The 17,286-nt window shown below is 25.8% G+C and overlaps 1 protein-coding gene across 2 annotated transcripts in view; it reads right to left on the reverse strand.

Annotated features, from left to right (window-relative positions):
• The window catches only part of LOC145832912 (protein HIRA-like), a 74,165-nt gene extending 56,879 nt beyond the window's left edge, over nucleotides 1-17,286 (reverse strand). For both annotated transcript variants that reach the window (XM_082940114.1, XM_082940113.1), the window contains exons 1-6: nucleotides 17,160-17,286; nucleotides 10,888-11,055; nucleotides 10,729-10,818; nucleotides 7,988-8,080; nucleotides 4,134-4,270; nucleotides 3,239-3,358 (exon numbers count right to left, since the gene is read on the reverse strand). In XM_082940114.1, the coding sequence (XP_082796240.1) occupies nucleotides 3,239-3,358; nucleotides 4,134-4,270; nucleotides 7,988-8,080; nucleotides 10,729-10,818; nucleotides 10,888-11,055; nucleotides 17,160-17,196 (645 nt within the window). In that variant the 5' untranslated portion in view covers nucleotides 17,197-17,286. The remainder of the gene's footprint in view (nucleotides 1-3,238; nucleotides 3,359-4,133; nucleotides 4,271-7,987; nucleotides 8,081-10,728; nucleotides 10,819-10,887; nucleotides 11,056-17,159) is intronic.

Raw genomic sequence — 17,286 nt, forward strand, 5'->3', positions numbered from 1 at the left:
TCATGACTTTAAATGTAAATATAGCTAGTTTAGATTTTCAAATTCCAGGTTTTTCCAGGATTCCGGGTTTTTTGGCAATCCTGTAGTTAAGTAAAAAAAGTTTAATTATATATCTTGTTCATAAAATAAACATAATGTTATTGTTGAACTACCTAATTTTGTACACTAACAAAAAAAAATTGAATGTTATCTCAATATACTAAACCCTGCATGGTGTCTAATATCTCAATATAGGGGTTTTATGGGTTAAAATCAAGGGAATAGAGAGGTATCATAGAAGACATTTAAGATTGATATACAAATCGAATGAAAACTAATCTTCTATTTACATGAATTAAAAAAGCACAAAGATACATTATAAGTACATCACACTATACTTAAACTATAGTTGAACACAAATGATCAAAGAATACTAATAAGTATCTTAAACTTAAGTAAAAGAAGCATTTAATTCTTAGATCTAACGTGTTTATAGCACAACATAATAGCACACCAATTACTGCTGAATGCAAAAAGTTTTTAAAATGTTGTCTATTTTTAATTAAAAGTTAAGAAAATTTCTTTTTTCTTATGTATTAATTGGAAAGAAATTAAATACTTCGAATAAACAATATTATTTTGGAAATTGGGGAAATTATTATGAGAAAGCTTAGAGAATGTTTACAAAATGTCCCATGTTTATTCAAACGCTTAAACATTATGAAATGAAATGTTGATTTCATTACAATGTCGTAAAAAAATACAAAAAATCTCAGTTTAAATTTTAAGATATGATTTTAAGCTAATTATATAATCGAACTTGAATTTTGTACTTTGTATGAAATTAAGTTTTAAGTATGATAAAAAAATACTAAACGTTAATTATTTTTTTATAACAAGCTTAAATTAAACTTCTATGTATGAAATTTTGAATTTGAAAACGAAGATGAACTTCTTTAGCAACTATTTAGAACTTAGATTTATAAAAAACGTAGTTTAGTAAATAAAGTTTACTCGGTTTACTATCATTTCTAACCCTATCATTTCTAACCCGATCATATCTAACACAATCATTGTTAACCGATCATTTCTAACCCGATCATATCTAGTTCCAAATCTTTTCTGCTTTGTTTATAATTCATTGAGCACTATATTACATGAATAAAATATTTCGAAGACCTATATACATAATAGATATACCTAATACAAAAATACCACAGTTGTTTTTGTGTTAAAACTTTATTCCGACTAACGGCGTTTCACTGCTCTCAAATAACAGAGTTGCCACGCGTTTTTTCAAAAAATTTTCCAGGTTTTTCAAATTTCTTCCTGGTTTTTAAAAGTACACGTTTTTGGATCTATTTTTAGTTTAAAGTTAAATTTAAGGTAAGAAACTGTGTTAAATAGTATAAAAGATTGAAAAGATACTGTAAAGCTACTTAAAACGTGTTTTTTTATAAAAAAAATTTATGGTGATGACAAAAATTTTTTATCTATGTGATAATTTTTTTAAAACAAACTGAAATTTTACTATTGAACATGTTAAACTTCTTAAAAATTTCAGGTTTTTTGTTCAAAATTCCAGGTTTTTCCAGATTATTTTTGCCTAAATTCTCAAATTCCAGGTTTTTCCAGGATTCCAGGTAAAGTGGCAACCCTGAAATAAGTTTAAGAACAGATCTACGGAGTCTATAAAATATTAACACACATTAGAAAAAAAGCATGTATAACTATGTATAATATTTATGTGAGTAGTAACTATAAACGAACTTTATGGTTTAAAAACAAAGTTTGGAATAAAAACGTAAAAATAAAAAATTGTCTACGAAAACTACAAATTTAATAGAAGCATGTACTAACCTTAAAAAAGCTCTAAGAATAGGCAAGTTTTTTAAAATGAAACATAAATTAAGTTGTGCAGATATGTTACGTCATAATAAATTTAACTAATTAATCAATACGTTTTTCAGCTTAAAAATATGTAGTATTAAACTTAGTGTTTGTAATTGTATATGAAAATGTTGTGAAATAAATAAGTGCAAAGTAGACAGAGTTATTTAAAGTAGAATCGTCAGTTGTGAGGACAAATCTTGTCGCTTGTTCAGAAGTAGGTCTTCTGCTTCAATTACTGCTCTTTCTGTATTGCAAGTTAGGCAAATTCTACTCACTTCGTTGGATGTATGTTTGATCTTTGAAACAATACTCTATGTTTGGTCTTTTACCGTACCTGTGAAAAAAGCTCCAGACATAATCCGATAAACGCGTGCTTTGTTTTTTATTTATATTCTTAAAAGTATGTTTATGGTTAGCATATCTATCTTTGAAACTACCTGCTGTACTTCCGATATAAATGTTATCAGGGCCCTTACTTTCAACTTAAACTTTTTAAATTTCATTTTTAAATAAACAATTACCTTTTAACGGGTAGATCTTTATTTGATTTACGGCAATTACAAGTTTTAGGCATATTACTTAATTTATCACTACTAGGCTTAGTTGGTTTTGAATATTTATAGTATTATTGTTATGGTATATAAACATACTTTTAAAAACATAAATAAAAAACAAAGCACGCGTTTATCGGATTATTATCAGATTAAGCTGAAAAACTTATTGATTAATTTGTTAAATTTATTATGACGTAACATTTCTGCATAACTTAATTTATGTTTTATTTTTAAAAACTTGCCTATTCTTAGAGCTTTTTTAAGGTCAAATTTGTAGTTTTTGTAGACAATTTTATATTTTTACGTTTTTGTTCCAAACTTTGTTTTTAAACCATAAAGTTCGTTTTATAGTTACTACTCACATAAATATTATACATAGTTATACATGCTTTTTTTCTAATGTGTGTTAATATTTTATAGACTCCGTAGATCAGTTCTTAAATTTATTTGAGAGCAGTGAAACGCCGTTAGTCGGAATAAAGTTTTAATACTAAAATATCTGTGGTATGTATACTGATAAGCTTAGCTTATCAGGATCTCTAGGATTTAACGCCTTTTAACGTTACATCTTACAATACAAAAATATAAAATTATACAATTTTGTTACGCTGTTTTATTATACAACAATCTTTACTAACATACATCTGTTAATTTTTTATTAGGCAGTAAAACACTATTTGTCAGATAAGTTAGTTTCGTACAAAAGCCTTTGTTTAAACTTTCCGACAGTTTTGGATGTTTGAATCTATGAGATTTAACACAAAACAATACATGTTTTTGCTTTATGAGTAACTATTTTTAAATTTGTTTACTTTTTCAAAAGGAGATGTAATTGTTTTTTCCAATTTCCAATCCAATGTTTTCCAAATTTTTACGGTTCTATCATCACTTTGAGAAGCTAGATATGAACCAATTGGATCCCAACATACTCCCTTAAAAATAAGCATCATTAAAATGTAATAGTTTGTATTATTAGTTATTTTATGTCTATAAATTAAGTTCTATTGTTCTATTGTATGTCTTTTTTATAAAATATTAACAAAGACACACAACAGAACTAGCGAACTACATATGGAATTTAAAAGATAACAATACAGACTACAAAACTAAATGGGAAATATTACACAAGACAAAATCAAAATTCAATACTAAATTCGGCTGCAAACCTTGTAACTTAGAAAAAATAGAAGTTGATAAGTCAGATAAGAACATAACACTAAACAAGAAAAGCGAAAGACAAAATATATGCATTCATTACCAAAAAAACTTTTTTAGCAAAATTTAAACTAACTAAATATTAAAACAAAGTAAAATTTAAGCCGCAAACACGAGTAGTTTAAAACATTTTACTTGTTTTGTTTTTTTTTAATTCTAATATAATCTTTTCCAAACTTTCCAAAATGCATTAATTAACATATAAGCGTATTTTTCAAATTCAGCTAACTGTACAATAAACTGTATTATAGCTACGTCATAATTAGTATAAAAAATTCTGAATTTAAACTCATGTTTACTATTGTATTAAATTTTAACTTACTTAATAGTACATGAAGTTTTACATTTTATGTACGAAACAGCTGTCTAAACTATTGTTTTTATATTATTAAATAATTAAATATGTATATATATATATTTATATATTAATTTGCTACAGCATTTTATAAAACTATTTAACAGAATACTTTAACTTAATGACTATGATCTTACCTTAACTAAGCTATTATGTCCTTTTAAAATTTTAGTTGCAATAGGAAAATTTTCCGCATCCCATACAACAATAGTGTTATCAACACTACATGAAGCGAGTAGTTTGTCGTCTGGTGACCAATTCAATCCAAGTACATCTGAAAATATTTCAAGTTTATACAATTAAAATAAAAAGTAATTCTATTTGTTAAAATATAAAAAATTATAGACTAACAGTATTACAAAAGTGATAATTGAAATAAACATAACTCCTTTAAAACATCGGTATAGGTAGATAAACATTAAAGATTAACTATAAAACTTCTTCACTGGTATGGGGCACTCTGAATTCATTTTATACTCACGATTATACTAAAGGAACATGAGAAAAGTGTTCTAATTCTAGTAAAAAAAAACTTTACTAAATAGATTGCATTAAGCTATATAACAAAATTTTATAATTTCATAAATTTTATATAATATACATAAAAACTATTATACTTCAAAAAACTTGACTTTTTTTTTATTTTATTTATTTGATTTTATTGATTTTTTTTATTTTATATTGCTTGAAGTACTTTCAAAACTATACTCGTATATTCAAACTTGCTTGCTGACGATATTTTGAAACTACTTCAAGCAATATAATGAGTGTAAAAAAAACTTGGTCGATTTTTTTAATATAACAGTTTTTCCATATAGTATTAAGAAAAAGATAAAAAATCACAAAGAATAATTGACATAGGACGATTATAGAGACTAAAATATTTTTTTAAGTTTTAAATAAAATACTTCGTGCAAAAACAAATTAGACATTGCAACCCGAAGGTGTCGTCACCCCGACGTTTAATGAGTATATTGTTCTAAAATCCAGATTAAATTGGGGTTGTTTACAAAAATATAAATAACTTTCATGAAGGTTTTTCCAAACCAGCTAAAATTTTGCAAAAAGTTACTTTGTTATTTCTATAAAGCAATTTCTAGCTGAAAACTAACAGGTTGCATTTTTACAAGCACCGTAAAATACATTTTCAAAATTTGTCTTAACTTTGCTTACAGAAACACTGATTATGTTGTGGGTATTGGAAAACAAAGTTCTTTCCAGCTTACTTTACGTCTAATAATTGCAGAAAAGACTACAGATATTGTAAAATGTTCAATTCATTCTGCAAGATCAAAATTTATCAAATCACCTTCAGGAGAGATGTTTTAGCACAAAAAAAGGAGCTGGTTAACAACATTATGGGTGGAAAATACATTATGGACGTAAAGAAGCGCAAAGACTTCATTTTATACATAGCAAAGAGTTTTTTTTCTGCCTACAAGGACAGGGTTTGCCAGGAAAAGGTCTTAGGCGTGCCCCCTGTATTACAACCTCATATTTGAGAAAAAGCTCAATCATGTGATGCACTTAAAGGACCAACATTGAAACCTTAAGTATTTCAAAGCAAATACAGCAACTCTTTTCTTACAAAATCTGCATTTCTATCACACACACAAAGGTAAACCAAAGAGAAACCTTTTAAATTTAAAATTTGTAATTATTTAGTAATCTTTATAGTCTGTATTTTTACATAGTTCATTTCAGTTAAAATTTATTTATTGGTTAAAATTGGTTGTTCACGTGATTATTTATGTTTGTTCCTTTGATTCTTCAGTACTTTTTGTTTAATTTTAATTTTTTTCAATAATTTCTTTTAAAGTACTGTTGAAATTTTTTTAATAAAACTTGATTTTATGCATTTGTTTTTTAAACCAATGAGTGTGTTATCATAATTTTCTGTATTTTCAAATAACTTTTTTTAGCCTATTTGCTTCAGACAAGATGATGCTTAAAAATGCTTGTACTTCAAGGTAAGAAGTACCATTGAAGAATTTTTCTATTTTTGCTTTGGGTTTTACAGAATTTACAGTTTTAAAACGTTTTGGTTTTATGTAAAACAGACATACTTTTCTGTTTCTTCTATTGCTGTTGACACTCTTTCAAATTGCAAGCTTAGGCCATACGCAATAAAGATTTCAGAGATTTTTTCCAATAAAGTATTATATACTTGCTTGGCCATTTTTTGTTGATTATATAGTGATATAGTATAACTAAAAAGTCATTTATGTATCTTTGTAAAAAAAATTTAAATTATTTTCAAAATTAATAAAAATATTTTTTAAAGGGAAATTCCCCTTATGTGAAAATTTTTGGGTAACAGAAAAAGTAAAGTTTTTTTTTTTAATCAGTAAAACATATGATACAACTTTTGACCCCATGAGCTACACCTTTACCAAAGTGGGCCAATAAAATATTTTGTAATGACTTATATAATTTATCTATACCAAGGTGCAAATATACTGAGTGGTCTTCGTAGTCTGAGTGTGTAGCAAACCTGTACTATAACTAAATACTAAATTTTATATTTAGGTAAATGTGAAACAGTTTAAATTACTTGAAAGTAATTAACTCTTTTACTAATACTAACTACTAATATTGTTCTACTTTTTCGTAATGCATATGAAAGTTATTACTTAGCATTAAGTTTTTTAAGCCTAACAAATGTATTTTAAATGACTTAAAACTACAGAGGTTATACATTAATTTAACAAGTGTTAAGGGCATAGGGGGTCCGACATTTTTTTTTACTAAAAATAACATTGAATCTTATATGAAAACTTAAAGTACAAACTACAAGCCAGTTTTTATAGAATTGAAAAATATTGTTTAACTTTTGAGATTGTAATTTTTATAAAAAGTTTCCAATACAAACGTATGGATCGCAAGTTTTTTGGGGTCAATTTTCTTGAAAATTTAAAAAATTACTAAAAAACTATCTTCTCCTCCATTTTTTGAGATAGAGACCTCAAATTTTCAGGAAACGTTCCTTTTATAGTTTAAAAGACTTTGAATGTTGGAATTTCAAAAATATTAAAAAATTAAAACTTTAGATAAAAAATAAATAGGTGGCTTTTTTTTATAAAAATTTTATTTTTTTAAATTAAAAAAAATCCTGCATACAATCTTTTCTAAATTTAATAATAAACTTTCTGTAAAAATTTGAAGAAGATTGCTTAAAAAATAAAGGAGGAGATAGATTTTAGTGAAATGGTCTTTTTACGCGTTTTTAGCTTGCGCCTTCCATTAGGAACCTATAGAGGCAACCGACATTGACTGCTCATATCTCAAAAAATACTTTGAATTTTTTCAAGCGGTTAAAAATGTCTGATAGCTCAGGTAAAACTCTAGAAAATAAGATCAACTTGTAAAAATCAAGGTTTTGAAGTTTTGTTAAACCGAAGAAAAACTATCAAATATTAAGGTTAGCATTCTGATAAAACTAATGAAAAAAATTCCTCTGACTTAAAATCGCTACCTCTTTTGGCACTGACCAACTAAAATAGTCTTGCTTATATGTTCTTAAAGTCATATTACAAAAACAGTCATTAACTAAAATAAGATGAGTCTATAAACTTTACCATGTTATAACAAAATTAGCTACTATTTTCAGCTTTTTTGTCATAAATTTGCCTTGTCAGTCGGTTGAAATTTCGAAGTATTTTTTATTACCTATGAACAATGATTAGATACACATATCATTTTGAAAAAAAAGATCTCATTTTCAGCATAAATTTATTTGAAAAATTATTTAGAAGTGACATTTATACTAAAATTTCCTCTAAAGCAAAATATAAAGTATATAACTATTCCTAAAATTTTTAATGTTAAAATTCCACAAAAAAAGTTGCATCACTGTGGTTAAAAATATAGATCACAGTTAATTTTAATCTACTTAATTGACAAAAGTATCACTATTTAAAAATCATCTAAGCAATAAAGAAAATATTAAGTACAACCTTGAATTAGTAAATTTTATGCAACAAAAAAAAACCTCCTGTATGTCGCTTCAAAACATGAACGCAATGCCACCTTTCGCCATGTTTAGAAACATTAGTGGTTCCAAAACCTCCTGAAACTCCATATCCTGTAATACTAATAACACTAGAAGACTTGATATTATATAACTAAGTATATTATTACTTCTAACAACGTTCAATATCACATTACTTTTACGTTAAAATTTTCAAAGTATGTTATTACTTAAGCTTTTTTATACACACTGATTATACCAGTGGTCTTCAAAGTGTACACTGGTGCACACAAAATTTTGGGGTGCACAAAACTTTTAGGGTACACAAAACTTATTTTGGGGTGCATGAGTTTTTCAGGTTGTGCTGAAAATAAAAACTAAACTTTTATTTAGTTTATTCATTTTTTACGATGAAATTAAACATTAAAGCTGATTAAAGTCCTGATAGCACAACCATATGACTATTTTGTTTAAAACAACCACTTTTATACTTTCTAATACTTTTAATGTAAATATATCAATAATGTAAAATATATTCTCCTGGAAAACCTCCCAAAAAATCTTCTCTAAGTAAGTTTCATAGTCTTACATATGGAAAAGGTTAGTATAATACTTAAATTTTACTTTATCAAATATTTTAGTTTAAGCTTTGTGGAACAATTAAATTACTTAGTACTTTTATAATGAAATATATAATATATTACCCAGTAATTTAATACTATTTGACATACAGAATCACTTTTAAAAAAATAAATACATAGAATTATACTTCTAAAAAGTGTAAAAAAAAGACAATAATACTATCAGTGTTTTCCTATACTCAGGTCCCTCAGGATAACTCAGTCTAGTCTTAAATTTTCTAGGGTTGTCACTTTTTCAGAGTACCAAGGTTACCAAAAAACTTAAATACTGTAGAAATATGGAAGTTGACCTTTTGGGCTAAAAAACCAGGAAAATCCAGCATATTAAGAAATTTTGAAAAAAAACATTGAATTTTGAAAAAAAAATCACTAAAACCTGGGAAAAGCTAGAAATTAAGATTTTTAACATTTGAAGTAATAAAATTTCGAATAGACTCAGAAATTTATCATAAAGATTTTTTTTACACATCACAAAAAACTCTTTTTAATAAAAAAAACACACATTAAGTAGCTTTATAGTACCGTAAAAATGTTTTTATACTATTTAAGACAGCTTTTAAAAATTAAAACTTAGATTTTCCCACACTCATGATTGTCCTACAAATGTTGCCCAATCGCCAAGAAGTATTTTTTTGTAGGTTTCTCCGAAAGACCATCTAATCAGCTTTTCAATATAAAGTTATAACAACAGCAAGAACTTCAACAGCTTTAAAAATAATTTACCCTTAGAATTGTCTAATGTACTTGAAAATTTGCTTACTTTAGAAATATTTCTGAGATGTTTTTTAAGATAATTTCTAAATAATTAAACCAGGTTTTCAGCTCTGTTCGTTTAAGAACAATTTTGTATACTGATCGACTTAAGTGGAATTTACAAAGATGTTTCTCTCACCCAAGAAAAAAGTAACACTAATGATAAATTTAGTAGTAACTGTGGTAGTGATTTTACAAGTTATCTTTTTCCTTTCAAGTACTCAAGTTGTATAATTATTCAATTTAAAAATTCAACTTTAATTAGTTTTAAATTTGTTGTTTTTTTAATGCAATAATTATAACACTTAAGATTTAGGAAACAAAATGAGAAGTACCATATCAGCTCACCATCAAGTAATTAGACGAGTAGTGGGTACATGTTTAGTGAAATTTTGACAAGTAAATACAGCTTTCATTGGACTCAAATTTTTTAATTGCTTTTATTGTGTTGTTTTTTCGGTTTTTTGTTCAAATCAAACAATAATCAAACAAAAAAAAGTAAATATAAATTAAATGTGTAGTAGTAAGTTAATTATGCATATTAAGATAACTAAGTATCAGTTAAATTGTTCGAATGTTTTTTCTAAATCAATAATTAAGTTAGGGGTGTGCAATATTTTTATTCAGCGGTCCAGATGTGGTTAAATTTAATTATTAGCTGGCCAAAACATTTAAATCTTATTTGATAAAAATACTTAGAACTATTTTTGCCACAATGCTAATTTTATATGACCTTTTTATAATTATGAAATTTTCTATTTCCCATTAGTTAAACCTTAGATTATTTTAGTAGATACTTAAACTCCTAGAACTTCTTATGTAATTTTACCTCTTCCGGGCCCTGTAAACATATTCAGAATGGTCATTTTCTCTCTGTTGGCCCTAAAGTAAGAATCAAGCAATAAAAACATTGTTGTGAAAATAAAATTAATGAAATAACTTTTATTGGAAACATAAAGAAGTGTATAATTTTGTGGGAGTTTTGCATGAGTAATAAGCTAGTTCTAACAACAAAGCGCAAAAATTGTTGCAGTATCCTTATAATGAAAATTTAAGTTATTTACGTATTCCCACCACTAGCAGTGTAATTTAGGAATGCATAGAAATTATTTTTTGCAGTTTATAGTGTATGGATTTTTATCAGCTTGAAGACCATTGTATTATACACATAATAATTAAGCTCATCTTGAAGTATTAAAACGTTTTCAAACAAAATTTAATAAGCAAGGTTTTCCTAAAACTTAAACTATCCTGAGGAGCAGCAACATCAACTTGATTACTACTTTTAGTATTTTACAATAAAATTTTAATATTAAAATTTTACACAAATTTATATATCATAAAACTTATTCAATTTAATGTGCAAACCAGCAAATTCGTATATGATCACTGTGCTGTCATCTCCTCCAGAAGCTAAATAGTTTCCTTTTTTTGACCATCTCACACAATTGACGCAAGCTTAAGAGTATTTAATAAATATAGTAACTTTCTAAAAGTTGGAACAACTACTCAAATTGTTGGACTTACCCATGTGATTTTCTATATTACATAAAACTTTAGGAATATTTTCATCAGCTTCTGAAGCAGCATCTATTACTGGCAACATATTCCAAATCTTAACACCAACTTTTCCTTGTCCACATGTAGCAAATCTTGAACCATCAGGATGGATATCAATTGAAAAAATTGGTTCGCCTTTAGAAAAATTACTTTTAACATTTTGTATTTAGCTTCATATGTTTATACTTATTTGTTTGAAATAATTTGGATTTATTTGTTATATTAGTTTTTTTTCTTTTATAGAAAACTATTTTGCTTTTTATATCTTTTCTCAAAGAAATTATAAGTTTTGATATGTTTATAACAAACTAAAAATTTTGTACATAATAGTAAATATTAGCAATAATTTTATAAATGTAGATAGTTTACATCATATAATATTTAGTTTAATTTAATTTTTATGATTTCCATGTTTTATATTTATCTGCTATTTTTTTAAATAACCTTAAGTTTTGAAAGGCATATTTCAGTACAACACTTTTTGTAAACAGTTAAAAAATAGAAAATTAAGCTTATTTATCATTATGAAGTTTCCCTACATGATTTAAAAAAATAAGTGTTAGAAAACAATGTATAAATTTAAAACTATCTTTTAAAATGCACTGCTGGAAACTTTATAAATTTTAAAACTTGTAACTAAATTTCTTTAGTTAGTTAATGGATTAAATAAAAGTTTTTCTAAGTGTGTGCTTAAGTTTAATTATCATGTGAAAATATTTTTCAGAAATATTTTTGTTTTCTGAAAATAATTTTTAAATTGATTTCTTATAATTTTTCAAGTTTTTCAAAAATAATTTTATGTTTGGTATTTTACAAATACAAATAAACTATAGTTAAATTAAATTAATAATCAAAATATAAACTATAACTGTTTTTTAATAAAACTTAAATTAACTTTTGTGGAAGTAGGTTTTGCATGATTTAAAGTTTTCTTTTAAATAAATATTGTAAAAGTTTTTTTAATTAAAAATGATTTGTTTTTCACTTAGATATTTTAAAAATCCAAATAGAGTTTTATAAGTACATGCGCCTTCTCTTGTGTTAGCACTTTGAACACAACCCAAAAGTGCTAACTCAAGAAATCATGATCATATTTTTACAAATAGCCTAATTATAAGTGTTAAAGCTAATATTTTTATGAGGAGATATAAAATATTATAAAACAGAAAATATACATTCATACAAAATTCATTTTTTGAAGCTAGTCAGTATGTTTAACTTTATATTCTAAACCAAAAAAAAATTTAAGGTTTTTTTCATTTCAAAATTATCGTTTATTAAATGAATTATAAAATAATTAAAAAAGAACTTTATAACACTAGCTTGTAATCTGTAATATTAAAACTTTAAGAACAAGAAAAGATTCAATCAAAATTCACAGTAAAGTTTTTTTTTTAATTGAAAACTTGTCTAAAATTAATTTTTCATCACTAACTTACCCACGATGACCAAGTTACTCTTAATGACAAAGTTTAGCTTGCACAGAGGGCCATAAGGTGCTTATAAATATGGCTACCTTTATTTTCAGCTAATTTTTCACATTTGACAAACACCACAAAAACAACAATTTTGGTGGATTTGAAGTAACCTAATCTTAAAAGAATTCGATTTTCTGAAAACCACCCCATTAAAAACTGTATGGGACCCAAAAAACGAGACTTAAAGAGTTTTTAGCTTTTAGCTGGCAATTTTATTACATGTGGCAATTATCAAAAAAAAATATTGTGCATAATTTAAGACATTTTAAAGGAAGTCTTATGGTGGCACTTCTTGATTTAAAAAAATTGTAACTCAAGAGAACTTACAAAAACTGATATGATTACATAAAATCAAGAATTAAAACTTTCTTTAAATCAAATGAAAAGTTTAAGTTTAAGTATAAAAGGGTGTAATTCTTCATGATTGATTATTTAATTTTAAGGTATATACTTTTGTTTTATGCAAAAAATCTTAAAATTTCCTACCCCAACTGACATAAGCATTGTTGTGAATTAATTATTTTGTTTGGTTTGAAGCTCTAAATGCACTAGAATCTAACAAGGTTGCCACTCATTTTTTTAATTTTTTTCCAGGTTTTCCAAATTTCTTCCAGATTTTTAAAAGTTCACATTTTTGGGTCTATTTTTAGTTTTAAGTTAATTTTTATTTGAGAAACTTTTAATAGTATAAAAATATTGAAAACATACTGTAAAGTTACTTTAAATGTGTTTTTTAATAAAAAAAAAATTGATGATGACAAAAAATCTTAATTATATGATAGATTTTTTGTGTCAAATCAAAATTTTACAACTGAAAATGTTAAAATTATTAAAAATTCCAGGTTTTTCCAGGCTTTTTTCAAAATTTCTCAAATTTTAGGTTTTTCAAGGTTTCCAGGTAAAGTGGTAACCCTGAATTTAAGCTTTCTGCAAACAATTATTTCAGGAAAATTCTCTTATAATTCTTTTATTTTTACAGGCCTACTGTGGGTTAGGAAATCCACCTTATTTAGACTTATAACTTTAATAAGAGAGTCAATGTTTAATTTAATTTAAAAAAATATTTTACTCTCTTTTGTACCTTAATTATACTAGTTTATAACCTTCAAAACATAAGTCAACAAATTGTAATACAGTGCTTATTCACTTATCCAGACATGTTGAGCAATATTTTTTGTAAACATATCCAGATAAGTACAAAAAAATTATTTTTTCATAAAATAATATAACTGCTGTATAATGCAATGCATTATAAATAATAAAACGTTGTAGTAAAAACAAATAGTAATTATGAGTAAAAAATTATAAAATGATAAACAATTAAAGCTAAATTTTAGGTTAATTAAGTTTTTTTCTTTGGTAGAAAACATCAGACTTATTAACCCCCTACAACGATATAGGCTTTTTGAGGGTGAAGCAAGAAGTATTCATCATTTGTAATTCCTACTGCCCTAACTTTTAATTTAAAAAAATGATTTACGTTTGTTCAAATCAAAAATAGATGAAATCTATAATTAATACAAAATAAATAAACAAAATAAAAAATATGTATACCTATCTCTTCTAGTAATGAACAAAGTTTGAATGTAAGCTTTAGTAATATTATTACGTCATAATAATGAACTAAATTGCAGAACTTTTAAACACACTTAATTTTTTTTTACAGAATGAAATATTAAATATTTGCATCACACAAAAATGTTTGTGCTTGACATCTAATATTTTTTCTGAATTTTCTTTTTGATTGAAACTATTCAGATAGTGAGCATCCAGATAAGTGAAGTCCAGATAAGTGAAAAAGCACTGTACATCAATATGAATTTTATAATTTTTATTTCAACATGCATATGTTGTATTAGATTTAATTAACTTTTGTCTAAACAAGGGGTTGGCAGGCATTTAGGTCTCAGGCCTATTTTGAAAATTTAAATATTTCCAAGCCACAGTGGTAGTTTCAGTTTTCACTTTCAATAACATACCCAAAATACCTAGTGTGATTTTCAAATTTCCTGTAAGTTTTAAAGCACAACTAAAAAAATTTTTAATAAGGTTTCAAAATCAGTAAAAATCATGTTCCTTGACAAAATTTGGTATAAAAAAAAACATAATACTGAAACAGGATCTAATAAATTTCATTCTAGATCAGGAAAAATTCTGTCCTGAGATTTTTAAAAATGTTTAAAACTATCCTGGGATTTTTACAAAAAATAAAAACTGCCTTGAGTAATCCTGAGTTTAAAAAAAAGTCAAAATATCTTATGTTATCCTGAGTTACCTTGAGTCTCCATGAGAATTTCTGGGAATATCAAACTATCCCAAGTTCCTTTAGAACTCTAAGTGTGTGGCAACCCTGCTTATTAATAATTGATAAATAATTAAATTTAATTCACATACAAAATTCTAGTGTAAAACAATTTAAGAAGAGTGAACTTTACAGCCCGGAATTAGTAATAGCAAAATATCAAAAGTATGAAATTTAGTATTATATGCTGAACATTTTTTATGTAAAAATATAATAATAATAAAATTTGAAGACAATAATCAAATAATTTCTTAATTATTTATACTTAAATATTCCAAGTTCAAAATTGTGTATTAAATATTACTATATTACTCTTTTCTTTTTTTTTTTTTTAAAAACATCAGTCTCAAACTCTACCCCTTGCAACAATAAACGTTTTCTGGGGTTAAGTGAGTGTGTTACATCATAAGTAATTTCAACTGCCCCATTAATATTTAACTTTAATTATCCAAAAATAAAATAAACAAAAAACTATATTTTAAACAAATAAAAAAACCCTTGGTGACACGCCATTTGGAGAACACTTACAAGGCTAAAATCTCAACACTAAAAACCACAAAGTGTGGGAAAATCATGAAGCTCAAATCCCTAAGTAAGTGTTCACCGGCACTACAACAAAAAAATCACACCAACAATCCAATCATGTGATCACCGCCACAATAGTGAACTCACAATCAGTTGTTGAGCAAATGCATAAAATTAGTATTACAATGAATACATTAGCATTAAATAACTATCTTAAAGCTTGATAACTAACTAATTTACTGAAATGGTACTCAGAAAAAAAAAATCTAAAAATTAAGCTAAATTAGAAAAAAATAATAATAATAAAAATAAAAACAAAATATTAATATTAAATTAAAAACTATTAAGAAAAATGTAGTTTCTGAAACTTGTATTGGTAGAATTAATTTTAGTCCAATAAAAGTAAGAAGAAAAAACTAATATTTATGCAATAATAATTAATATACAGCTAACTAATAAATATAACAAAAATATAATAAAAACTGGATAGTAGCAAATAAACAATCACACAAAACCATACAATATATTTCTCCATCAACAGACCAAAACCAGCCAATCATAATCAGAGTAGACATAAACAAAATTGACCATACATATATTAAGAGAAACAGATAAAATAACAACCAAAAGCAATTAATCAAAATCTGCATGCAACACAAAATACTCAACCACAGCACTCTAAACCTACCAGTATACTGGCTCAACAAGAATTTTTTGTAACTATATTAAACTGTTTTTTTTTTTAGGTTTTTAAAAATTTCTGGAACACTAGACCACAACTTAAGAGAGCCTAAGCCTAATTACTTGAAGGAGTTTAGGCCAAGTTGTGTTCTAGGTCTTTCAATTACAAAATTATTATTTTTTGAATATCTTGTATAGTGTGTATGAACCATACTTACTGGAGTAAAACAACTGTGGTCAACCTCAAATCCTCTCAAAATATTCAGCATCAACTTACAAACTTGCAAATTAAACACCTCATTAAATTTCAGCAGACCAGTTTTTAAAAACAATGAATTTGTTGGAGTCAGTGCAGGTACGTGACAAACATATCTAACAATTCTTTTTTGCATACAAACAACTGGTTTCAAATGACAACTAGCAGCACCAACCCAAACAGAAATACAATACAGTGTATGAGGTTAAAACAAACTATAATACACCATTTTCAAAGTACTTGTATCCAAATAATATCTTAATTTTTACATCATAAAACAACTTCTCGATAGCTTAGACTTAATGTACTTTAAATGTGCCTTCCAATTTGAATTATCGTCTAATACCACACCTAAGTATTTAATATTTTCACTCTTCAATTACAAAACCATTTACCTTAACACTGAATTCATTCTTTTTTGCAGTTCTATTAAACAGCAAAAACTTAGTCTTGGAATAATTAATAAACAATCTATTTTTACACAGCCATTCAACGATTTTCTTTAACTCCATATTTATAACAGCATTAATATGGTCAATATCACAATGTTAGTAATTCAGACAAGCATCGTTTGCAAGCAATCTCAATTAAATATTTGTAGCTGAAAATATGTCATTTATATATACAAGAAACAACAATGGACCAAAACAAGAACCTTGAGGTATCCCAACATTCAAAATTTCATGCTCAAAAACAACAATATTTACAACAGTAGACTGACTTTTATCTTTTAAATAACTTACAAATAAATAACAGATACCTATGACAAATTATCTCAACATGCAAATGAGAACTTAGTTATTTACTTTAATTATTGTAAAATAAAAATTACAGGTAGTTGTAATTCATATGGTGAAAACAAAATTATAAAAGTTTTTTTTAAAACAATTAGAAACAGGTCTGGATTGACAATCTTGAATGAGTAAAGCCTACACTATTAAAAAACTTAAAACAATACAAGTAAATAATAATAAAATGAACTCAAGATTTAACTAACCATCATGACTAACAAACTTAGTCTTGGTTAGCTTCATCTAATATATTTAACCTCTGTTTTAGGAATTTAAGAACAGAAGCTACACACTAAGAGAGTGATTTTAATTGAGTGAACTAAAAGAGTTCTC

Source organism: Thalia democratica, chromosome 4, assembly GCF_965202585.1.
Source record: "Thalia democratica chromosome 4, ktThaDemo2.hap1.1, whole genome shotgun sequence".
In the NCBI taxonomy this organism is placed as follows: domain Eukaryota; kingdom Metazoa; phylum Chordata; class Thaliacea; order Salpida; family Salpidae; genus Thalia; species Thalia democratica.